Consider the following 25552-nt stretch of genomic DNA (forward strand, 5'->3'; position numbering starts at 1 on the left):
TAGCAGGGGAAGAGTAACTGGCCCACCTCACCTCAGCAGTGTCTGTTCTAGTGGCTGTCTGCTGGTATTCATTTGCACCTTTTTAGATTGTGAGCCCTTTTGGGACAGGGAGCCATTTAGTTATTTGATTTTTCTCTGTAAACCACTTTGTGAACTTTTAGTTGAAAAGTGGTATATAAATACTGTTTAATAATAATAATAATAATAATAATAATAATAATAATAATAATAATAATAATAATAATGTGTGAGGGGAAAAATCACTTCCATTTTTTGAATTTAGAAAGGAAGCTGCCTTCAGGAAGCTGGGTCAGACAACTGGGCCACTTGGTTCTAGTCACACAAACAGAAAGTGGCTCTCTGGGGCAGAGCAGAAATGCACTGCCCTGGTGCAGTGATGTCAATGTTATGTGACATCACTTCTGGGTTCTCCCCAGAGCAAGGGCACTCACTGCGATGGTTTTGCATGCCCCATTCCTTCTCCTGTGGAGGCCCAGGAGAACCCAAGAAGAACCCAAGACTGCCTTGTGCCGCTTGCAGCTCACTGTCTTCTCCAGCCTCCATAGGAGATGCAGAAAGCTGCCACAGCAACCACCCCTGCTCTGGCGGAGAACCCAGAAGTGACTGCCAGTTCTTCCTGGAGGAGGGAACGCTTGCTGCAGCGGCTTCATGTGTCCTGTTCCTTCTCCTGTAGAGGTTCTCAGCCTCCACAGCAGAAAGAATGGGCGCATGAAATCGCCAGTATCTCCTCCGTAACTAGGATGGAGCCTGGGGCAGTTATGCACCCCCAACTGGCATGGAGCCCGGGGCAGGTGCCCCACAGGCTCTTACCTAGTTGCACCTCTGCTCTGGGGTATCAGATACAAATCTGCACTACCTGGGGATGCCAGGGATAGAACATGGAACCTTCCGCACACAAAGCATATGCTCTACCACTGAAGTATGAAGGTTTCCCACCATCATTTTCATTTGCTTCATTTCTATTGGTTTCATTTTGTTTTATAGTTTTTATTTCACTTCTTTCAAATGCAAATATGTGGAACTCTTATAGGAGGTTGCTGCATGTAGAGCCCCACCAATTACCTCTGAACTGCATAATTTATTCGTCAGAATTCTAGTCACTTGCGGAGGAGAAAGGATATCTTTTTGGAAGAACTTGTAGCATGCTAAGGGTTTGTATTCGTTATACTTTGAAGTTTGAAGACCTTAGATATACTAAATACCAACCACAATAGACTGTAAGCATGCTATATTTATCACACTAAGGGGCTTATATTTATCTCAATTTAAATGACAGCTGCAAGTACAACATGAAAATCTTTAAGTATGTCTTCTTTGAAGCTGGACTTTGTATTAACTCTGGAATGAAGGATGAATTAAGAAGACATTTTACAAGCTGTCATTTTATATTCTGTAGTCTGGTTATGGACTTTTCAACCATTTAATGGTTAAATTTAATGTCTTTCCACTGGACCATTTCAGAGATGTGGAGAGGGGGGATTTGCTGCATGGGAAACAGTCTATCCTCCACATCTACTTTACCCAGGCTTCACGCACTGGAGAGGACACTCTGTTCCAGAACCACCATTCAGAGCGTAATACCATAGTCTTCCGAGACTGAAAGATGCCAACTCTGTAGTATTCTATGAACAGGCCTTATTTGGAAATATAAAAAAAAAAATTAAGAGCTTACCTTTAGTATTCTGCCATCTGATGTTCCAACAAATGCCACAGTGTGACCATTCTCCACTGTAAAGGTCACTGCAGTTAAATTTATACCCTCCTTCTGCAACAGAGGTTCGGCAGTAACTCCCTCTTTACTTCCCAAAGGGTAGGGTAGATGTTCAAAACCACATGGATATTTTTTGAGTGACTCCTAAGTGGAATAAATCAAGAAACAGGGGTAAACGTTCCAACTTTGAAACTAGAATTTGTCTGAAATCACACACACCCCCACCCCATTTTTAGTTCTTTCAGTACTTCAACACCTTAATCATGATTTGAATTACATATGCTTAGAAAACATTCAATCTGCTCCCATGCAGCCATCTTGAATGACATGGATCTACCCTCCAAAATCAGAAACATACCAGATGCAGCTAGAGAGGTTCACCCTCTGACCTAAGTGCTCTTCCCTTGCAGATGCCGATGACCCACTGCTACTAAAGTGAGTAGCTTTTTGGACCACAGAAAACTGTTTCCACCAAATAGAGTGCCTGTCTGAGTCTCTAAATTCTTTTTCCAGTGCTAGTTTTCTATGAAAAGTTTAGAAAAAAAAAAGACTTGTTAAAGAGAAAAGGCCAGGTTTGTACCATCCTTGCACGCTGAAATCAAGGCTTGTTCAGTGGGGATCTATGAGCCCCAAGGCCCACACTAACTGTGCTGCGTAACTGAGAGGCTGTAGAAGCAGCCCAAACACCATGGGGCAAGGCTGTGATGTCACCGCCATGCACCAAATGGCTGGGTAATATGGGCTTCAATACAGCAGCTGCCTTTTGGTCCAACAAGGGGTGGGACAGGTATCCCAGCCCATAAAGTTGGTAGAAGGAACACAAGTGAGAATAGAGAGAGGAGTGAGAGTACAAGAGAGGAAGAAAACAGGAAAGAACAAGGGAGGGCAAAGTCAAGTGGAGTGGCTAGATGGATGACAGAGAAGAGCAGGAGGTCAGGAGTGGTAGAAGGTACATGTAAGGGAGGAAGGGAGGTGCAAGTTGTGACTACCAGAAGCAGAAGTGAAGATCAAGCAGGTGATGTACAGAGTGGGAAAGGAGCAAGGAATAGACAAAAAGGCCAGAGAAGGGAGTGACCAGGACAAAGCAAGAGGCAGTAAGAGACACCCAGATTCCCTCCAAGGCTTATAGCCAAGTAGGTGACTGTCTATTGCCCCACAGCAAGGAGGAGTCATCCACTGGAGATCCCTCCTTGTTCCTGCAGCGGCAATTGGCCTTGTCCCTGTCTCTACAAGGGCACACAGCCTCCACTTTATGGGGTCTATCAGGACAGTGATCAAAGGTGAAACAGCCTACCAGTGCTGGGAGGACCCCATCCTGTTTTTTGTTATCTGGACTGACCCCACAGGGGGGCTTCCAACAGTTGAAGAGTGTCCTATCTGTGTGTCAGACTGCTAACTACTTCCTGCTCCCTGCCTGCAACCCCTCTGATGCAGAGCTACTCTCCTGGAGGGACCACAAAGAGACCCCCATGACTACAGGGCCAATTATGCAAAATCTGATTGCTAACTCCATCTTCTCCTGTGAACGACACTGATGCATCAAACTGTGCACAATTCAGCCAAAGTAATACACACTACAATTCCATAATTTTTAGTGGCAGAAGCGTAAGCATACTCTGAGACCGATTTCTGCAAAACTCAATGTGACTTTAGTATACAGGTCCGCCCTAATTATCCGTGGGTTTGGTACCTGTGGATTTAAATACCTGTGAGTTCTGAACCCGCAGGGTGGGCAACCTGTAGCCCTCCAAACATCAGTGCCCATGAGAGGGGGTGCAGGGGGTAAATTGTCAATTGGGTAATTTGGGGTAAAAAGGGGGTAAATTGGGCCCATGGTCAGAAATGGGGCCCAGGAGTTAAATGAGAGGAGCCACAAATTTCCTGGGATCTTATTTTCCACCAGGGCCCATGAGAGGGGGATGCAGGGAGCTTAAGGAGAGGAGTTGGAAATGTCCTGGAATCTCAGAAAATGTTTGCATATATTGTGAGAAGACGAGCATTCACATTCTGCGTAATCCTACATAGTTTTTATACTGTATATTGTAATTCATAAAAATTTTGATTCAATGGTCAAGGTACCATATTCAATGGTACATATTCAATGTAAATATGAAATTACAATTGAAGGAGGAAGGGAAGAGGCCCCAAAGGAACTTTGTACCCCCTGATAAATTTCTTCTCAGAGGCCCTACTGAACATGACCAGAGGTGTGCCCTGCTCAGGTACAGAGGTTCTTCTACCGGCTGAAAACCACAATTTTTGGTTTTGGGCTGAAAACTGGGTGGTTTTCGGTTCTCGGGCAGGAGATCTGGTCTAGAGGGTTGAGCCTCCATTTGCCTGTAGATAACATCCGAAGGTCGCCAGTTCGAGGCCACCGGCACCGTGTGACCTTGAAGCAGCTGACAAGCTGAGCCGAGTGTGCTCCCATGCTCTGAGCGTGGGAGGATGGAGGCCAGAATGTGAAGCCAGATCAAGGAAGTAACATCTGAATGTTGTGGTTTCTTGAAAGATAGAAACCTTCTTTCAAATTGTAAAAATCCCTACGGGGATTTAAATTTGCCTGCCTATGTAAACCGCCTTGAATAAAGTCTAAGGAGAAATCTGAGGACCAAGAAAGGCAGTATAATAATAATAATAATAATAATAATAATAATAATAATAATAATAATAATAATATTTATATACCGCTTTTCAACTAAATGTTCACAAAGCGGTTTACAGAGAAAAATCAAATAACTAAATGGCTCCCTGTCCCAAAAGGGCTCACAATCTAAAAAGATGCAAAAAGAATACCAGCAGACAGCCACTAAAACAGACACTGCTGGGGTAAGATGGGCCAGTTACTCTCCCCCTGCTAAAAAAAGGAGCACCCACTTGAAAAAGTGCCTCTTACCCAATTAGCAGGGGTTAATACCCCTGCTAATACCTGTATTATTATTATTATTATTATTATTATTATTATTCTCAGAAGGGGCCTCCAGACCCAACTGGAGCACAGCTCCTATCACGTTCAGAGGCTTCCCCCCTCCCAAAATCTGTGGATTCCTACATCCACAGATACCAGTATCCAACAGAACCCCCACGGATAATGATGGCCGTCTGTACTTTGCCAGGATTATGCCCATTTTGCATTGATAAAATCCATGTTGTGCTTTAGGAACTAGAAAAGTGATACTGTGTCTGGCTGCAATGTTTTAGCCATTTCTTCTGCTTCTGCTCCACAAACTGAAGATCTAGCCACACAGCATTAGGTCCTTACTCAACCTTTTCATGTGATCTTAAAAACAAACAAACAAACAAAAAAAAAAAGTATTCATATTACCGGATGAGACGTAGCACTGCACGGAGCATTGTCGGTTGTAAACGCTTTGTAAAATACGTCTCGCCCATGCTTCATGTAGCATTCCGCCCTCTTCTCTTCAATTTTCCTATTGATGTCACTCAAGTAAAACGTACACATGGCAGATTGCCAGGAGTCTTTGTCTTTGTTGAACCTGCTGTAAACTGCAATGAGCATTTTGTCATCTTGCTCCGACGGTGCTACATTCTCCGCAGGGATCTGCCCGGGTACGGAGGCGTGGACAGCGTTGCACAGACTGTAAGGACCAAGGTCATCTTTACATTCCAAGTCCATTTCAAAGTAGGAATAGTAATGCTCGTCATCCTTGCAAAGGCGTGCAATGAGTGTCCGGTTTTTGTGAGGCTGCTTTTCATGCTGATTGAAAATAAAATAGATATATTTGTTGTCCTCAAAGACGTACAGAAATTGCAGTGGGCTTGCTGAAGGGTAGGCCGCCTTAATTACTGCAGGATCCGCATACAGCTCAAAAATCTCTCGCCCGTCCTTGTTAAAAAGCTGCCGAGTGCTGATAATTATCCCATTGTCGCTTGGCCCATTCCCCTTTCCCACAAACATCATCCGACCTTTTTCCAAGGAAGTGATCAGTCCCACTGTTGCGATGTTCTCATCATTACTGGCGACAAACGATTTTTCCCCACTGCCATTCTCATAGTAGGTCCTATTTGAAATATTCTCCAGCTCTCTTATGGAGCAAATGCCCTTAAACAGGCTCCCACAAACCACAATCTTTTTCTCTTGCAGGTCCAGCAAGAGAAGCTTGTTGTAATTGTCAGTCATTTTGGCTTCTGTACACTGGGTCTCGTCAATGGGAGGTGTGCACATTTTGTTATCCAAATGGGGCCCAGTGGATACATCCTCCATGGAAGGATAGGCTTTCAAGTCTTTTGTAAGCTGGTGCAGGGCATTCACTGCACCTAAATAGACTGTCCCAGTCTCATAGTTCACTACCAAATGACTCAGTTCTGTCTTGCTCGTGTAGGACTCCTTATACCATAATGCACAGGTGACCCAGGAGTAGCTCAGAATGCTCAGTGTCCAAAGCCATACAGCCATTTCTGTTCGATACCTGACAGGTAAAGATTAAAAAAAAAAGAATTACATATTGCCAAAAAAAGAGACAGATCTTTTGGAGATAATATAATTTATGGAGTTGCTTCAAAGAGAGGCTGCCAGAGTTAGAAATTGTTAAATGCTTCAACTATAAGCTATGTCACAACACATATCAAGGTCAAACAAGCTGACAAACTAAAGCTAGGTGGCTGTCAGGGTGACCGCTTTTTATCAAGCTGGTCTTGTTTTAGATTTTCCTTCTCTATTGTTCCTACCAAGCTTAGCAGTAGAACTAGCAAATATGGACCAATGTGAAAAAGGGCAGAATCAGATATGAATCAAGGTGGTTCCCCTCTCGCTGCAATGCTTTGATAGCACTCTGACTTGAAAGCAGGATGGAAGATAAGGGGAGCTCTGTGACTATGTTTACAGTGCAGTCCTAGGTATTCAAAGGGATGTACTTCCAGGTAAGACTGGAAAGGGATGCAGGGCTTTTGTCTCAGAGTTCCCCCCAAAGTGACTTTCCACACACTAGCATTGCACCAGGAGAGCAAAACTCTTAGCCTGGGATTCCCAAAGTGTGTTCCACAACACCTTAGGGTAGTGCTCCCAAACTTTTTAAAATGACAATTTATCACAATCCACAAAACCTCACTAGACAAAAAAAAAGTGATTTAGAAAGAAATAATATTTTTATTTTTTAATAGTTAATAATGATCAGGGTCCTATGTTCCCAAGGCTGCCAGTGATCTTACATGTAGTATGTATGCGTAGACATTTGCTAGACGCTACCTAGAAATGGAATTCAAGGGCTGTCCCCCAAAACTTTGCAGTCATTCCAGAGTACCTAGAAGGCTCAACTGGAGAGCAAGTTGTGCAGTTGGGGACTTTCAGGTAAAAGGCTGAAACTGAGTCCATGCTTAATCTATGGCACACCCATTACTAGAGAAAAATTTTTTCAAGACATTTTAATTTGGGGGTATGAAGATGACCTCATAGCACAGGTTAGCATTCCAGCAACAACAAAACCAAGGTGTTTATATTGAGTGCCTGGTGGGAACTTCATTTGGCTTGGAGGTTATACATCACACAGGTCATCACTAGTGTCTTGATTTTTTTGGGGGGGGGGGAGGGTTGAGTTTTATTTATTTAAAACACAATGAACTGCATTGTCTGCCATTTCTGGCTACGCAAAGTGGCAAGCAATGCAAGTCTTGCAAAAGCGGGAATCCTTGGTTAAAATTAATTTCATTTTAAAAAAGAATAAGCAAGCCTGGTCTCTTTTCAGTCATCCTTCCTCCTCCTTTACCATTTTTAATGCCTGCTTTGGCTGTTGCAGTGCCTTTCTACCTCAGTAATTACTTGAGACACAGCTGTTTGTTTTTTGTTGTTGTTTTTTCACTAAGCTCTAATATACAATCAATAATCCCGATTAATGAACTCCCACGCAACAGCCTACAGTGGAGTACAGACACCTTCAAGAGCAGCTACTACTCCATCAACTCTTAGAGAAACTCTCATTCAGTATGCAGGCAGGCTGGCAGATGGCAGGCAGACAGCTGTGCCCACATTAAAAAACAGAAGAACAAAATGCTGAGGGGTGGGGAGTGGGGAACAAAAGAGTGCAGACTGGAGTGGAGAGATGCAGGAGGCAAAGTTCTCTTTCCATCAAACTGAAACACCCAAAAATCAGAGTAAGCAGAGAGATTTGTGATGAGCTTTCATGAACTTTAAAAGGCAGGGATTCTAGAACACCTTTTCTACATCACAGGTCAGAGAAGTGTCTTTTAAAATAATTCTCATATGAAGAATACTACTACTACTAGTATTACGAGTAGCAATGTTCTGTTGGCAAACTTCAGTCTCGAAAGACTCTGGTATCGCGCTCTGAAAGGTGGTTCTGGAACAGCGTCTAGTGTGGCTGAAAAGGCCAATTCGGGAGTGACAATCCCTTCCACACCGGGAGCAAGTGCAGTCTGTCCCTGGTCTGTCTCCCTGGCTATGGGCCTTCCTTCTTTGCCTCTTTGCCTCAGACTGTTGGCCAAGTGTCTCTTCAAACTGGGAAAGGCCATGCTGCACAGCCTGCCTCCAAGCGGGCCGCTCAATAATAATACTATTGCTACTACCCCATCGCCACTACTACCACTATCAATCCATACCACTACTATTAACAACAACAATAATGTTGGAAATGACAACCTATACAAACTTCAAATACAGATCTGGTTTTTTTAGTCATGGATTCAGGACCCATGGATTCAACTCACTGCAGGTTCCAAGCCTGTGGTGGAAGGCAGGACAGGCACTCCTGGACACAACCAGAGGTGTTCTCCGATCACCTTCAGGAGCCTTTCTGAGGCCTGCAGAGGTCCCTGTGGGCTTCAGAACACCTCCGGACAGCAACTCGACAATATCTCTTGTTGCGTAAAGAGCTCCTATGGACTGAACCAGCTGGGTGTCTGGGAAATTACTCCCCATACTTATCCACGGGGGGGGGGCGTCCAGAAATTGATCCCCCATGCATACCGTGGTCCACTGTTTAGGAAACTGACCATCTATATAGAATTCGATATAGAAAAGATTTGTGAGCAAAGGAGTTGCAAAGAATTCAGTGTTGCCTTTGCAGATCTTAAAAACTGAAAAACCTGAAAAACTTTGTGCAGTTTTAGCATTATGATTTACACGCGCCTAAATGAATAGGCATCATTTTGAAAGGCTTTCAGGGTAGTCCCAGAGTTGATTTTTTAAAGGAATTAATATTTAATATTAACTTCAAAGATTTCTCCAAAGTTGAAACAGAACAAAGCTCCACGAGGCTCTTTGCAAGGTGACCAATATGTCTATATATGGAATAAGATGTGTATCTCTTATTTCAGATAAAATCAGCCTTATAATACAAAGGGCATTCCCTCCCAAAAAGCAGTTAATTTTTGCAGTCTGGAATTTTTCATGTTAAAAAAGAAAGTGTTGTGGTTTTTTTTGCAGACTTAGCCCTAGAATATACAAGGCTTTCCCCCCCCCTGTACTCCAGTGGCTTCCTAATATGATCCTTCCCCCATCCCCTCTCACATCCCCCATCAAGCAAAATAATGATAGGCCAGCAATACTACAACTATCATTCTAAGGCAAAAAACAGGAAAAGACAATGTGATCCAGGAGTCTCAGTCCAACATTAATCAGGCAAACATGTACAGCTGACACACTGTGGATAGGATTTGTGAAACTCAAAGGAAATGCAAGTCAGACCCAAACGCTCCAGACCAGGGAAGACAAATGCCAGGCCTCCAGAAACAACAATTGAGAACAAGAAAACATCACCTAGCAGAGCAGGAACTGCCGTGGGGAAGGCTGCGAACAGCATGCAGCACCAAAGCAAAAGCTGGAGACGACGGGGAAGAGAACCTGATTGTCTGTGCCAGAACAGAAGTCTAAGTTGGCAGGAAAGTAAGCTCCTTGGTGGGAGGTAGGCAAGAACTCTGACTCATCAGTTCCGCTGGCTAATGAGACCCAAAAAGTCAATATCCAATCTGCAGAAAAGTTTCAGGCAAGAGTGTGGGGAGGAAAAGGGAAAAAAAAATGTGTGCCTGTGACCAGGGTCTCTGTTGACATTTGAAAAACCTCACTAATTCTGATCATCTCTGGCCACAGTAGCAACATTTTTATAACTAGAGACATAAAACTAGAGCAACTGGTAGCACACATGGCATCTTGTGAGAGCTTTAAAAAAGGTGGGGGAAAGCCACGAAGGCTTTGATTTAGGGATAAAGGCCAGTAAAAGCAGGAAGAGGTGTCAGCCTGGCTGCCGCAGCCCAGCTGTGTTGAGCCAACTCCTTGAGGAAGGCAAACACTCATGCCTCCCTTTATGGACTTCTGAGCAACTCTGGACATTGTTCCTTATCATTAGATGTCTGCCTAGGAAAATACAGTTTTACGTATGTCGAGGTACGGCAACAACAAAAATCATATATCGGCATTCCCTGGTATTCGCAGATCTGGTTATCTGTTGTGGGTGGCGTGGGGGAGATCAGCCTCCCCTCCCGCAACCATTACCTTCCTTTATGTTGACTATAGTTGCACGAAGAAATTGTGTACTTTCTTTAACCAGATGCTATAAACAGAAAGCTTATAGCAAGACAAGCAGGCAGGTACTCTGCAGCTAGAGGGGATGACTCAGGGAATGTTAACAGGAAACACGTTATGTGCCATCCTCTCTAGCTACAGGTTGCCTACCTGCTTATCTTGCTATAGGGTTTCTGCTTAAAACGTCCAGTTAAAGAAAATACACAATTCCTTCACACAACTATAATCAACATAAGCAAAGGTAATGGGTGTGGGGGGTGCGGAGATGGGGTCCCTCCACAGTGTATCCACAGTGGGGCCAGGAATGCATCCCCTGCAGCTAAGGGGGGGATGCCTGTCCATTTTACACATACACTTTGAACATTTTAAAGTGTTTCATATACTTGTGCAAATTATGGTATCTTGTTACATGTATGAGCCTGGGAAAAAGACGGAGAACCCAAGCCTAGTCATGTCTACTCAAAAGTAAATCTCATTATCATCAATGGCACTTACTTCCAAGTGTGGATAGGACTGCAGCCTGATAGCCCAATCCTATGCATGTCTACTCAGAAGTAAGTCCCATTAGAGTCAGTGGGGCTTACTCCCAGAAAAGTATGGATAGGATTGGGCTGTTAGTCACTGCCCCTCTCCTCCCATTTGACAAGAGAATGAAAACTTTTGCATTCAGGATCAGAATGGAAAATAATGCATATCCTGCTGTGTTCTAATTATGCTTTGTTACAAAAGAAAACCAGGATCCAACTGGGAGAAGAAGCCACAGTTCTTCAAGTGCCTATATAACATGGAATTGTGGTTTGTTCAGAAATGAAAGCTTTCAGTCCCCTCTTTCAAGCTAAGCAGGGACAGGCCTGGTTAGTACTTGGATGGGAGACCGCCTGGGAATACCAGGTGCTGTAGGCTTATACCATAGTCTTTCCATGCCCAATCTCGTCTGATCTTGGAAGCTAAGCAGGGTCAGGCCTGGTTAGTACTTGGATGGGAGACCGCCTGGGAATACCGGGTGCTGTAGGCTTATACCATAGTCTTTCGAGACTGAAGGTTGCCAACCACCAAGAAAGGGGAGAATGGCTGCCAGGCTCATCCACACACAGGCAACAGTTTCTTGAAACACGAGATTCACTCCAGGCCTTTCAGTCAGTCATCTTTACATGAGATGTATCAGGCAAGGTTGTAGTATTAGACGATTGTGTTTGTCAGTGAGATTTGAACCAGGGTCATCCTAGCTCACAGCTTGTACTCCTAACCTTTGTGCTACGCATATTCTTATCCACAATCTCATCACATTCAGGCAGGCCCTTTTTTGGTATGTTGGCATTTTCATATCGACAGAGACTACAAAAACCTGTGTGATGGACACAGGAACGCCCATCCAATGTATGATTAATGTGTAACCTGGAAGTACACGCAATGCCCTAGATTTCTATGATCCTTCCCAGTTCAAAACACCGCGTTATGAACACAGGTGAGAAATACTGTCCTGCCCAAGGCCAGTGAGTAAGCAATACAAGCAGAACAACAATCTGAAGCTGGGATTCAAAACCAAAATTTAAGTCATTGCATCCTTCCTGCTCACTTGTCTCTGGCATTATATGGAAAAGGAATATGTGAACTGCAATAACGTCTATTTCCAAAAGATGACTGTGATAAATCCCCTTTCCGCCTATTTTTGTCTATTTAACCTGTGTTTTTGGACACTTAACTCCCTTGGAGGCCCAGATGAAGTTCAGAGGCATCTCTTAGCAGGTAGCCTTGGTTAGTTAGAAAAATGTCACTCTGAGACAGACATGTGCAGGTTTAACTTCCTATCTAGAATGGCTACCCCCTTCCAGGATTGATATGTGCTTAATGTTAGGGTCTGGGCAGCCAAACCTGTCCGTTCCAGGTCACGTGAGGGTGGGATGGAGTGATCAGGTGAGTTCCACTCCTCTCATCAGGTACCTTGCTGACATCATCAAAGCAAAGACCTATATTTCTCAGCCCACATGAAGTGGGTATTGTCCTCTACTAGTTGATTGAATGACCCATTCATTGGGAGCTCAGAGAGGAGTACGTGCTTGCTCACCCATGAGTGCAATGACTGGAGATTCCTTGCCATGTAAGTAGCTTAAGCCTAGAGAACATCTGGTTAGAGATGTTTAGGTTTGGTTTCTTTGTCCCTCCAGAAATGGACAAATTCTTCCAGTTTTAATGCCTGCAACATGTTGGGGGGAGGGCGCTAGTGGGCCAGGAAAACAAGTAGCATTTCAGTGACATCTGCTGGGGGTTAATGGTTATTGTATCCTTTTTGTGAAAACTTTGACTCAAATGGGGCTTACTTCTGAGTAGACCTACATAGGCGTGGGGTCTGTCAGCTTAATCCTGGATCTTCACCTTTCTCTTTTTCCTCCCCCTTCAAAAAAGAAAAAAGCCACTCTTGATGGCTTTGTCTCCAAAAATTGATTAAAAATAAAAATCCCCATTTCTTTTCAGCCATCCCTTTTTCCTCCTGCCTCCTTTTGGGGGGGGGGGGTACTCAGTTGGCTGCTATTGTAATACAAAAGGCACAATCCTAGCTAGGTCTACTCAAAAGTAAGTCCTATTGTGTTCAAAGGGACTTACTCCCAAGAAAGTGGGGTTAGGATTCCAGCCAAACGGTCTCTAGGTCTCAGTCTGCATCAGTTTGCAATTAGCAGATGCACACAAAACAAAGTTTTCCCCTCTCCTAGCAATCACTTCTTCCCCCTCCCTTTCCAAAACCCTCCAGGTGTGCTGCTAACAAACTCAGAGCACAATCCTAACCAGGTCTACTCAGAAGGAAGTCCTAGTTTGTTCAATAGAGCTTACTCTCAGGTAAGTGTGGTTAGGATTGCAGCCTCAGAGTGCTGGCAGCCTTGTTTCTAGTGTATAATTATAACACCTTCATCCCCATTTTGGGGGTAACTGAGTTGAGGTGTTGTAATGGGGAGCCGTGGCCAATGGCTACAAGGATCAGGGGAGGCATGAGCCGGAAAAACTCGAGAACCACTGCTCTATGCTTAAGATGAAACATCGGAAATGGGCCTGTGAGGTTTGTGCGAAGGCACAGAGGAGGCCTTTTTATGGACTAGAGTCCAACTGCAGTCCAGTTAGAACTGCAGCTATTTCTTCCCATCCCTTGCCCTGATGGCATAAGCCAATGCTTCCTCTGCCCACATTTAACTGTCCGAGCCCACAGCAGTGCAAGTCCAGTTTTATTCTCAGAAATCTTCCAAAATTGTGAACTAGAAAGAGTCTTTTGACACAAGCCTTATTAGTGATGCAGTCCTTTTCAGAACCAAGCTCAAGCTGTGTGCATTCTTTCTTTCCCCCTCCAAAACTATCAAGGCCCCTCCCTGGCCTAGTACATCTGTTGGGATTCATTGAATTGCAAAGCACTCTTTCCTGAGAAACCTGGTCCCTTCCTGGCCCCCATTCACACCCTGCAGGGCTGCCATTGCTGATTTAAAATTCAGTTGAAGCCCAGTCCTTTTTATAGAATAAAAACTCTCAGAGTTTCTTTTCAAGGGTCTCCACGACAAGTATGGCAACATACAAGTTACCTTGACAAATATTGATGCGGCATGTTACGAGTACTGTGAAGAAGTAACGGAAGGACTTTGCAGAGGCTTCCTCACTAAGAGCTGACAGAATGTTCTGCTATTAAGGAAGGTATAAAGTCATATTTGCACGTAAACCATTTTAGATAGCACAGTCATTGCATTGCAAACACCTTGTTTCTATGCACAAAGGTTTGTTTTCAGCTTTTGGATGCAAGGAGCCACATACTAAGCACATGATTTTCATTGACAAGAAAATGTGACTTTGAAATGCTTGAGTTGTTTTTCATGTGAAAAGGTGACAACACTGGACCGATTTTAAGATCCAAGAACATAACTATGTGTTTTTACTGAGCTAGTCGAACAAAACCGAACATGAAATTAGCACCGAGAATCTACTTTCAGGAAGACAGAAGAAAAAAAAAATGTCTTTAGAGTTGCAGGAAAGTCTTAATATCTAGTGTCAAAAAGTTCCTTGACCTAAAATATAGCACCCAGAATTTCCCTCTCCCAGTGGGTTACATTCATCTTAAAGAAAATCAGTGTGCTTCTAAGAAATGTGTTGGGCCCATACAGATATGGTAGGCCAAGAAGATAAGACACTGGGAGAGTTCCCTTGGAGTTCAGATACATGGCCAGTATTTTAGTTCTGTTTCAAGTAACATTTAAAGATGTGTACTTGATACTGCCTGGAGAGCAGGTCGACCAGTAACATGGCTATTAGAAGGCGTGCTGTCATGAGACAACAGATCCTCTGGCCAGGAAGGCCACACTCTTGATGAAAAGGCCAGGAAAGCCATGTTTCTGATCTTGAGCCGTGTAATAAACCTTCTCATTACGTAAATCATGTGATTCGTTAACAGTTCAATCCTGTCCAGTGCTGGCGCAGAAGGACTGCATAGCCCATGCTGTATCCAGCACTTGGATTTAGCAGGCTGGAGGTTGTCTCTGGGTAAGGGAACATTTGTTCACTTACCCTTGTTGAGCCCCAGCCTGCTCAATGGGGCTACTCAGACCAAAATCGCCGGGAGAAGCCCCATATTGGGTGTTCAGACCCAGGAGAAGGAATAGAATACGGCATAGGTCAGCGCCGCCAAACCCACCCATTCTGCCCTCCCCCCCACCCCGCGCTGCTTGGCAGAAGTGAACCTGCTCCAGGATTCAGGGACGGCAGGACGGCACAGGTCTTCCCACTGGCGCTGCTTACTCGTGGGATACAGCAAATCTGCTTTATGGTTGGCAATTAGGATTGAGCTGTGTTACACATGAAGGAACAATCTAAAAGTTAACTTTAAAAAAATGTTTAAAAATGCTCAGTAACAGACTTACCCACTGTGATTTTCTTCTTCTACAGATCTGCCAAAATAGCAGAGCTCCAGAACATTTCAAGCTTCCTTGCTAGTCCCATTAAAAATGCAAATGGAACACAAATACAGACAGGACACATTCCTAGTGTCTGGCAGTTGTCTACCACGTTTTCTTCTATCAGCTGTCTTTATACTGCCAGCCCTCTTCAGTCAGCCTGCATCAGCATCAACAGAACAAGAAAAACCTGACCACTCCTTCTGAGTAAGACTATTTGTTATTACCACACGCATTTCTCAGTGTGGCAGTTCCAAACAGGGCCTGTGGGATCCTCCGATAAGGATGGATGTATACAGTTAAAGAAGTGGTTCCCAAACGGTGGGTCAGGACCCTCTAGTGGGTCACAACCTGATTTTTGGTGGGTTGCCAAAGGGTGTTGGAAAGATCAGATAACTAATTGCCTCCAGCCCTGAAGCTATTCAAAAATCAGATACTGTGGCTGCTAATTGCCCTGCAAAGAGCTCAGCTCCTGCTGTTTACAAGCATGTGTGAATACAGGGAGATAATTGGAGGGACTTTTTCCTGGTTATTATTATTCATAAATAAATAAAAAATATTTCTTTCCAGATCTCCTTTTTAAAAAGTCTCCTTTTTAAAAGACTTTAAAAAGTCTGGTAAACTTAGGTGGGTCCCAATAGAATGTTGTTTAAAAAAGTGGATCCTGGTGCTAAAAGGTTTGGGAACTACTGTATTAAGAGTACAAGAAAGGGTAATACTTGTACAACTGGAACAGTATACACCCCCAAAATGAATTAGACCCAATTTTATGAGAAAAATGTTTGAAGAACTATAGGTTTCTTTTTTTGGGGGGAAGGGGAAACTGTCAGAAGAATTGCCATCTTTCTCAACAAAACTGTGTGCTCTTCCACTTGACCTCAATGTGAGTTAGATCATTCTATCCTATTCTTCCTCCATTCTATTCTTCCCCCATCTCTTCTACCTCTGTGCACTTACTAGAAACTAACTACAGTCAGTTCGCTCTATATACTAATTTGTTATCTGAGAATTTGCTTATCTGCGAAGGGCAGAATTGCTACATATCTCTTGTTATCTGAGACTCCGTTCTCGTTATCTGTTAAAACAGTACCAGTGCACTAGGGGCGGAAGGGGACTCAGCACAGCTACAAGCAGGGAGGCGGGTTGCAGGCAGAAGAGGGGGAGAAGAGACAGTGGCCTCCTCGCAAGTAGAAGGCAGTACCAGCACCATGCAGAGAAGAGATACCTATACTGATAGGGGATGGGGATTGCAGTATTCTCATCCAGCCAATTATACTCCTCGATTTTTAGAAAGTTGTCTGAACTGGGTCAATTTTCTGCATTAAATGGGTATCCGTATTGGCTCATGGAGAATCGCTGAGTACATTTGTGTCCGCTTCCAGATCTGACCCACCATCTTGGGAACTTCAGCTAAAGCTTCATAACTCTAGTGAGTAGCCCCATTGGGCAGGCGGGGTTCGACACGGAGGAAGGGAACAAATTGAGAAGACCTCCAGCCTACCCAATTTCAGCACCAGCTATAGTAGATACCGGGTAGATGGGACTTGTCAGCCTGGGAAGGCAGCTCATCTGAGAGAAGGAAAACTCTGATCCCAAACCTCCACTGCCTTGTGGCTACATCCAGTTATGGAAAAGGCTTCAGGAGTCAACCTCGAGGCAAAATCCGGAGCCGGAGTCCCTGAGGCAGTTCATGGCTGAACACAGTCACGTTCTGGCAACTCCTGCGACGTCTCTGGAACCAACCATATTGGCTTCTGCCTTTCTGTTGGACCATTTCAGTGACGTGGAGAGGGGGGATTTGCTGCATGGGTAACAGTCTATCCTCCATATCTGCCTTACCCAGGCTTTGCGCACTGGAGAGGACACTCTGTTCCAGAACCATTATTCAGAGCGCGATACCATAGTCTTCTGAGACTGAAGGATGCCAACATAGTATGGGCTGTGAGGTCCCACTGTGCCAGCGCTGAATAGGATTGGATTAGTTAGGATTGTGGTTTAGCTAATTAACTTCCCAGTGCTGATGCAGCCATGCCGCAATGGGGTGTGTGCTGCCTCCAGTAGTGGGGGAGGGGGCAGTCACAGAGGCCCCTTCAAGGTAAGGCAACATTTGTTCCCTTACCTCAGGGCTGCATTGCGGCTGCACTGGCACTGGAAAGTTGGGTAGGATTGGGCTGTCAATCATATTTCCCAAAATCTTTTCAAACACACGTAAGAAATGGTGAGAACAAAAGTGGAAATAAAGAGTGAGCAACAGTTGTGGCCAACGGCAGTAAATGTTTGGTCACAGCTATTCTTTCAGTACTCTATTTAGACTGTTCCTCATTTTGCAGACATCAATCACTGGAGCCTTAATATTATTAAAATTCCAGACAAACGCAGTATTGTCTCATTTCTATGGCTGAGCCTATTTATATTGGAAACCCCAAAGCACCCAGCTACTTGCAGACACTTAAAAACAGAAAGGTGCGAGTTCCAGGGCACTCTACATGAAGAATTTTTACATGGTTTATTTTTCAGCTTTTCCCCATAATTTGCCCGGCCTTGCCAGGAGACATAAATTATTCAAATCCATTATGCATTGTTCATAGCAAATCAATCTGAAAGGGGGGGAAAAAATGAAGAAATGGTCCAACTATTTATTCTCCATTTGTTTTGCTGGGGCATTAAGCCTATGATGTAAGTCATCATATCCCAGTCTAATCAATGTGAATTTATTTGAAAGGGAATCTGTAAGGGGAAACTAGATATTCTGGGCAATTCTCTAGCCCTATAAATGGGACAATTAATCTTAGATTCATGGAAGGAAGCTTATTATTTCCAAAATGCATTTCTATCCAGAAATGCTCATTTAGATATGTGCCCCTGGCACAACTGGTTACATATAAATACACAACCAATTTAAGCTGGATCGGAGCAAGTACATTTCTGATCAAATATGCAAGGTCTCGTAACTGTTTATGAAAACAGTATGGCAGATACATGTCCACTACCTTGACATCAACCACATCTTCCTAAAAGACATCATATTTCTTCACTGGAGAAAAAAAAAGATCTGAGTATTTATATTATTCCTGCAGAGTCCTTAATTTGCTGTTTTATACGACTGGCTGCATTCCATTGCGTTACTGAGAATATGGTTTCTGAATGTTTTGTTCAGTGTAGTTATTCCACAAGTTGGAAACAAACTTGAATTGTCAGTAACTGAATAAAAATTCATTCTTAACTCCTTGTTAACATTCTTGAACTGTTGCTGCCTTATTTATATTTTATTAATTCTGCACTGAGACAAATTCTGAAAAATCACCTTTCATCCACTGCTGAACAAATCCAACCACTTCTTATGGGCATCAAGTCCTGCTGTCTCACGCTGTTCAATGAAACTAGCATATCCTTGCTCTCTTTTCTTGGTGCTCACTGGGTCTGCTGCCTTCACTATTTGAATAGGGCAAGCTGCCTGTGTAGGAATTCTATTTATACAAGGATCTGGCAATCATACTACATTTAAGAAACAACATCTCCATGTAACAGATTTTTCTATGTGCCATCAGAGTACATGACCAGGAAGAAAACTCTTGAGTCAGTGGAAAGCTAATTCTCCCATCCTTTCCTTTGGGCCCCAAACTTGGTTTAAATTATTACCTTATTGTTAAAAGCCACATTTTTCTTCTTCTTTGAAACTTTACAGTCATGGGAAATTGTTGGTAACTATGTATGATCCTTAACTGAAGGCTTTTCAAACAACTTTATGACTTTATATTTTACTTTTCTGTCTCTCGCATTAATATCTGAGCTTTCTAAATCACCAAGTAGTATTCAATACTTGCTATATCCTGAACAGCAAGGTCTTTTAAAATTATACTTTTGAAATGTCCTGTCCTGATGACCAATTAACACCAGATTGTACTATGTTAGGAAATGGAATTAAGTCCTTCTGTATTAGATTTACTGTACACCTAATTATAACACACTTATGATAATGGATTTTTAAATGCCAAGAAGGAAAGGAAGCAATACTCTCAATTCTTAATTTACGAGGATTTTTATTATTGCAGTTTCCTGATCAATACAGGTTTTCTGACAAAACCTAGCAAAAGACCAGGTACACTGCAAAGCTGTGTACCATTCTGTGACAACATAATTTACAGTAAATCTGTGGCTGTTCATTATAGTTCTGATGGGAACTGCTATTTACAACCTCTCATTGCCTACCAACTTTCTAAGAACTCTCCAGAAGGACAAAACAGGAGGTCTGCTGAATAAAATGACAGGATCTTGAAAGACCACCCAGAATGGTAATATGGCTTCAGTTCTGGACTTCCTCCAAGTAACATATAGACTCTCTATGATGTCTATTGAAGGGAAAAGAGGGAGACAGTAATTTTAGCAGTATGTGGGAAAATTAGATTAAAAAAATAAATGTAGGACTGTCAAGAAGCCTAACTCGATCATACACAGAACCGACTGTATTACCATCTATCAGAGGAAGGGTCAAGTTCTCCGGAGCATTACAATTACCTACCTCAGTGTTTCTCGACCAGTGGTATGTGTACCACCAGCAGTGCTTGAGGTGGTTTCTGGGACCCCCACACATCTGCTGCCTGTCAGCAAGACCAGACACGTGATGCGACAAACATTGGTAGGAGGTTTGTTTCAGTGGTCAGAGTTCCAATGTTTGCCATGTTGCATCAGTCCTCTCAACCCAGAGGTTATTTCCGGTGGTACTTCCAATAGATGGACCAGGTGAAGTGGTACAGCAGGGGATAAACATAGAGAAACTCTGACCTCCCTGCATCTTGCCTGGATTCTATTTCAAGTCTGTTCTACCTCATCCACTTGAACACAGCATCCAAACACTTTTTTAGATCAGATAGAGTTTCCACTGGAGGCTGACTTAATGAAGTGTAGATTATGATGTATCACCATTCAATTCCAAAGCACAGGAGGTCTCCTAGGAGCTTAAATCATCCTTGCGCAACACTACAGGGCTAAGTGAGATAGCATGAGGACCTGTTGAATTACATTCCATGAGAAACAAATAGGCCATCTCAACAGCCAGTCACCCAAACAACTGCTAATTGCTCAAGTCAGGTTATACAGGTCCACTGTATCCAAAGCCACTGGAAGAGTAAAAAAAAAAACAAAACACTAAGAATTCTTTGTCAGCATCTAGATATAGACTACATCACAGTGGAATTGAGGCCATTTTTGTCAGAAGCCTGACTGAAAGGGGCTGAGAGAAAAATGTAGCATCCAAATTCAGTTGCTTCTGCTAAGAAGGGACATACAGCAGGCCACAATCTGCGGATGCTGAGTCAGCAGCTGGAGGACTTCAGAAGGCCTCCTGGACTTGCCCAGAAGTAACTTCAGGTTTACCCCGGCAACTTCTGGAAGCGTTCTAAGGCACAAGGAGAACCCTTGGACCCTCTGAGCCTCAGAACAACTCCAGGTGACCAGAAGTCACTGGTGCAAATGCAGAAGTGACATCTAATTGTGGCTTAGGGGCATCTGAGGAGGCAGGGAACCTGTGTGCAACCTTGGAATGGCTGGGTGCGGCACCCAAATAAGCTACTGTGGTGCTGTGTGGGCCCTCCTGTGGATTTATCTATCTGTGAATTTTGGTATCTGCAGGAACTGGAAGTGATCTGCCGCAGATATCAAGAGCCCGCTATAATCCTGACTCAATAATCCTTATCTAAAACACCACGTGTCAGCGGGTGACTGGTTCTTTGGAGATGCTTCCAGTCACTAAATTTAGAGAATTTTACCTCTCCTTCTCATTAAACAACTCGTGACTTAAGCTAAACATAACAAATTTTTGGTTCAAAGCATTTTGAACATTTAGCTGTTCCTCCTTATCCATATTTATGTATTCTGACGTGACAATATTTGGATTGATAATATTTTTTAAAATGCCTAAGATACAATTTCCACCAACAGTTTATAAATGCAGGGAATATATTTTTGTTTAACACGACTTGCTAACCAAGTAAAATACTTAACAGACTGAAATTGCAACACCAGCAGTTAAGAAGCAAACAGAAACATTTTAATGATCTATCACAACAGCAGCAGAAGTCTGGGACAAACATCTGAGCTCTGATGAATTCCCTACAGCTGCGGCAGTGAATTTATTTAAATACACGCTTTACTAATAGGGTACAAAATTTTAAAAAGCCTAACAAGTTTGAATGGAGTAAATCAAAACAAGAATTAAACAAATATCATTTCTTGTTTGCACTCAAAGCTTTTCAGATCAATAAATGCATCTGGAGTAGCTAGACTTTAGTCCATAAGTAACAGGCTGTAACGATTACTGCCACACTGCTATTTGCTATACAAAATAAACCTTTCCTTTCAGAGGCTTTTTTTCAAGTTTAATTACTCAAAGAATTGTTAGGAAGCCACGTTTTGTGCTTTTCTGTTCTCAGAAAGACAGAACTTTCTTTTAACCAAGACCGCTATGTCAATTTTAGTACCCGAAACCATTAACTAATAAACTCACATTTTTTAGCAAGCAGAAATTTGCTTAAAATATTATAGCTTTAGCAGCCAAACTGCAGATCCTTATTTGCACTCATTAAAAACATAAACATATGAAACATCCCTGCCTACAGCAATAGGGTTGCCACTGGCCAGTTTTAAACTTGTCATACTGTTTTTGTTGTTGCTGTTGTTACTAATCTAGCTCTTATAGCAATTGGAGACAGCATGATTTTAAATATTCATACATTTTAATGCAAACACAAACACAGAAGCTATTTTCCACTCTAAAAGCATGCAATTTAGGCTATTTTAGAGAGCATGATAAATACTTGTCGAGAATTTCTCTTTTCTTTGCTCCTGAAATTTATGTGCCATTTTAAGTAAGCATGGAACCAAGGATCAGAATTATGTATAATGGCTTTAATTTAACAACAACTAGGCTATATCCTAAGCCCTGTTAGGGACCTGAAAGCCCTATATGGGGCTTCTCAGACTTGCACCAGCGATTTTGCTGGTGCAGATCTGAGTAGCCCCATTGTGCAGGCTGGGGCTCTGCATGGGGTAAGGTAACAAGGAGACTTCTAGCCAGCTCAATCCCAGCGCTGGATACAGCATGAGCCAAGCATCCCTGCTGTGCCAGCACTAGTTAGGATTGAGCTACCTGTCTCTACCAGTCGATTCTCCACTGGCTTCTGAAGAAGAGTGTGAGAGTAAACCTACCATAACTTTGTCTTTCACAGTGACTTAGTTCCCATTTATAAAATAGCTGCAGTTCAACAAACATTTAGCAGTTCAGTCACACCCCACTTTTCAATGGTCTGCTCTTTTGATCCTTTTCAATTATAACCAGAACCCATATATTCAATACGTGGTCTGGTCTTTTGACTTATTTCACCATGTTTCTATGACCGTCTATGCGCTTCTTCAACCACATGCTGCTTGTTCATTGTATTGTACTTTTCTATATACAGTGCGTGATTTACATTTTTCTGTGGCCAAAATGCATTTGCAAGCTAAAAAAGACTTGGTTCTGCATTTAAACCATTTCCAGTTTTCAACAGCGCTCCAGTCCCTCACCTGTTGAATAAGTGGGGGACGTCTGCATTTACTATCAGAATTGGTCATCAATGTGGTGTGGGGATGAGCAGAAAGCAGTGCACTGGAAATTTGCATTCTTCTGAGTAAATTTTTACATGCAGGGTCATCCATTCTCCAGAGATTTAGGGCACAATCCCAACCAGGTCTACTCAGAAGTAAGTCCTATTTTGTTCAATGGGGCTTACTTTCAGGAAAGTGTGGTTAGGATTGCAGCCTTAGTTTCTCAATTCCAGGGAGCGAGTGCTGAGAGAGCTGCCAGAGAATGGCAACTCAAATCCTGCTATTTTAAAAAAGAATAGAATAAAAAGATCCCTAAAAATTTTTCAAAAAAGACAAAATAGTGGCAGTGGTTTATCACAGAAAAGTCACCAAATAGTGATAATTGGAAGATAAGGGTAGGGCTAATCAGGGTTAAATCCAGCATGTGCCAAAAGAGAGAAGATGGCCGTGCAATTCTCTTACCCTCCCCCAGATGCTGAAACCACAGTTAAGTTGCATAAACTTATGTACCAGTTATGTACCTTAGCATATTAGATATAATAAGTCTTCCTACATGTAGCACAATCTGTTTGTGATGCTGAAAAAATTTGTATACTGAAAGTTATGACAAATGTAGAATTGCTGTATGCACACATGACGTAGGAAGGGAATATCCTTATCATATTAGACAAATGTCTTTTTAAAACCTTATACACAGGAGCCAGTAACATTATCAGTGAGCTACTGCTTCCAAGTTTTTCTTTCTTTCTTTTTATAGTGTGATGTACCTAATGATGTACCCTTCACACATTCCCAGGTGTGTACATTTGCTGACAAAAAAGTTAAACTCAACTCTCAGGCCTGATTCCTCCATCTTTCAAAAGATAAAGCCAACAAACATTCCCCACTTCTTTCTTCTAAAGCTGTAAAAAGGGGCATAATTATAAGCTGTTTTCTTTAACTGAACAATGGGCCCGCATTTGATTTGTGGTCTTCCATCTGGTATGTGTGTTTACCAGAAACACACATTTTATACCTATTTTATCCATATATTTGCCTCCTATGATGTTGGTATGTGTGTTATTTTGTATTTTCTTTTTAAATGAAATGATGTGTAAAGAGGGCTACATGCCACTAGTTCCATACTGGTGACTTGTTTGTTTGCAGTATGAAGGTCATTTTCAAGGACTGCATTTGAACTTCTCCTGGACTACACAAACAGCTTTCCACAATACAAATGAATTTGAACATACCTACACAAAGAGGAACATGAAGCAAGTTATATTCCACAGTAATTAGTCATTACTAAGACCAAAGAAGGACCTTTCCTGGTAGTTTCACCTTGAACCAGGCTAATGAAAGCCAGTGTTAAGAGATCACAAGCACAGATCAATTTTTTTTAAACCTAGCAATCGATCTACAAGAGAGTTTGAAAACTACCTTCAAAATTTCAAGCAGGAAATTTCATCCAGTGGCATGAAACTTAACCAACCAACCAATCCTAAGCATATTTATTTGGAAGGAAGTCTTATTGATTTACATGTAATTTATTTGCAAGAATGAGTGCTTAGCACTGAAGCCTTCACTGGGATGAGAGCATACATTTAAAGAAAAACGGGAGAGGGAAATTACTCCCTTTGATACAGCTGTGCAAAATTGCAGTTCAACATCCCAAGGTAAGTGGCAATTTGGCAGCATACAAACCTATAATTTTAATCTCTCCATTAATCTGAATGAAGGGGAACATACATTTATTAACTCACAGATCAACATCAAATTTAATACTTAAAAAAACTAAGATCCTTTATATATAGGCGGAACTCTATTCCAAAATCTTGCACTTCGTTCTCAAAATTTGCATCTCATGCAACTAATTGCCCTTCCTTGTCCAGATGTAGCCTTGTCACTGCAAGCAGGCAGGGAGCCCCTACTTGGAACCTCATCTTATCTTTGTGCTCATTACGTACATAGTGACTGCAGGGAAGCCACTATTCTCTCAGAGTCCTCTTGCAGATGCAATCTGCATTATAAGGATGATACAGATACACTCTGCAAAGCTGTTGTGAGGCATTCTGTGAAGCACTCTGAATACAGATGGGACCTTGCTATTCACTGATTCAGTAACCACTGATTTGACTAATCACTGATACCAGGTTCCACCTTTAAAAGGCTTGCAACAAAGCAAAAAAAGGCAACAAAATTCAATTTCCTACCTTTGCACCATTAAACCGCATCAGTTGCAAGCTTCTCAGTGTTAAAGATAGCTTCAGAATCCCATGTCCTGGTTTCTTGTTGCTTCGTTGTCACCCCAGAATGCATTGATATAGATGCTATACTGCATTCAGCCACTAGTTGGGATGAATAATGGAATCTAATTCTAATTCAGACATTTAGTAGTTGAATATGGTATAGCATCTATACCTTGTTACAAGGCATTTAAAGGTGAACCCCAGTATCCACTAAGGCTCTGGAATGGAACCGCAGTGGATACTGAGATTCCACCTGAACTTGAAAAACCTCATACTAGAGGCATTACTACCACCACCAAACAAGAAAAGGATGACATAACATGATGAATATCTACAGCTAATTCAACTGTGGAGACATCAGTCTTAACGAGCAGTAGATGCTTCCAGTTAGGAGAGACACTGTTGTGAAATGGGGGATTTTTTTTTATTTTTTTTTACTTTCCCCTTCTATATACTTATAAGCCACGTTTTTGTCCAGCCTGACTTTCATTTTCTGGTTGGGTCTGCTTGCATTCCTTCTTCCCCTGTAATGAGTAATCCAAAGGCTTTATCCTTTGCCTATTTTTTTCCACTGTATACTTTATTACTTCCCATTTCCTTA

General features: G+C 42.5%; 1 protein-coding gene across 2 annotated transcripts in view; it reads right to left on the minus strand.

The window, feature by feature from the left end:
* The window catches only part of PLXNB2 (plexin B2), a 364491-nt gene that overhangs the window by 100147 nt on the left and 238792 nt on the right, over positions 1-25552 (minus strand). For both annotated transcript variants that reach the window (XM_066633179.1, XM_066633180.1), the window contains 2 exons: positions 5055-6159; positions 1694-1876 (listed from right to left, as the gene is read on the minus strand). In XM_066633179.1, the coding sequence (XP_066489276.1) occupies positions 1694-1876; positions 5055-6159 (1288 nt within the window). The remainder of the gene's footprint in view (positions 1-1693; positions 1877-5054; positions 6160-25552) is intronic.

The sequence above is a fragment of the Tiliqua scincoides genome, chromosome 7 (assembly GCF_035046505.1).
Source record: "Tiliqua scincoides isolate rTilSci1 chromosome 7, rTilSci1.hap2, whole genome shotgun sequence".
In the NCBI taxonomy this organism is placed as follows: Eukaryota; Metazoa; Chordata; class Lepidosauria; order Squamata; family Scincidae; genus Tiliqua; species Tiliqua scincoides.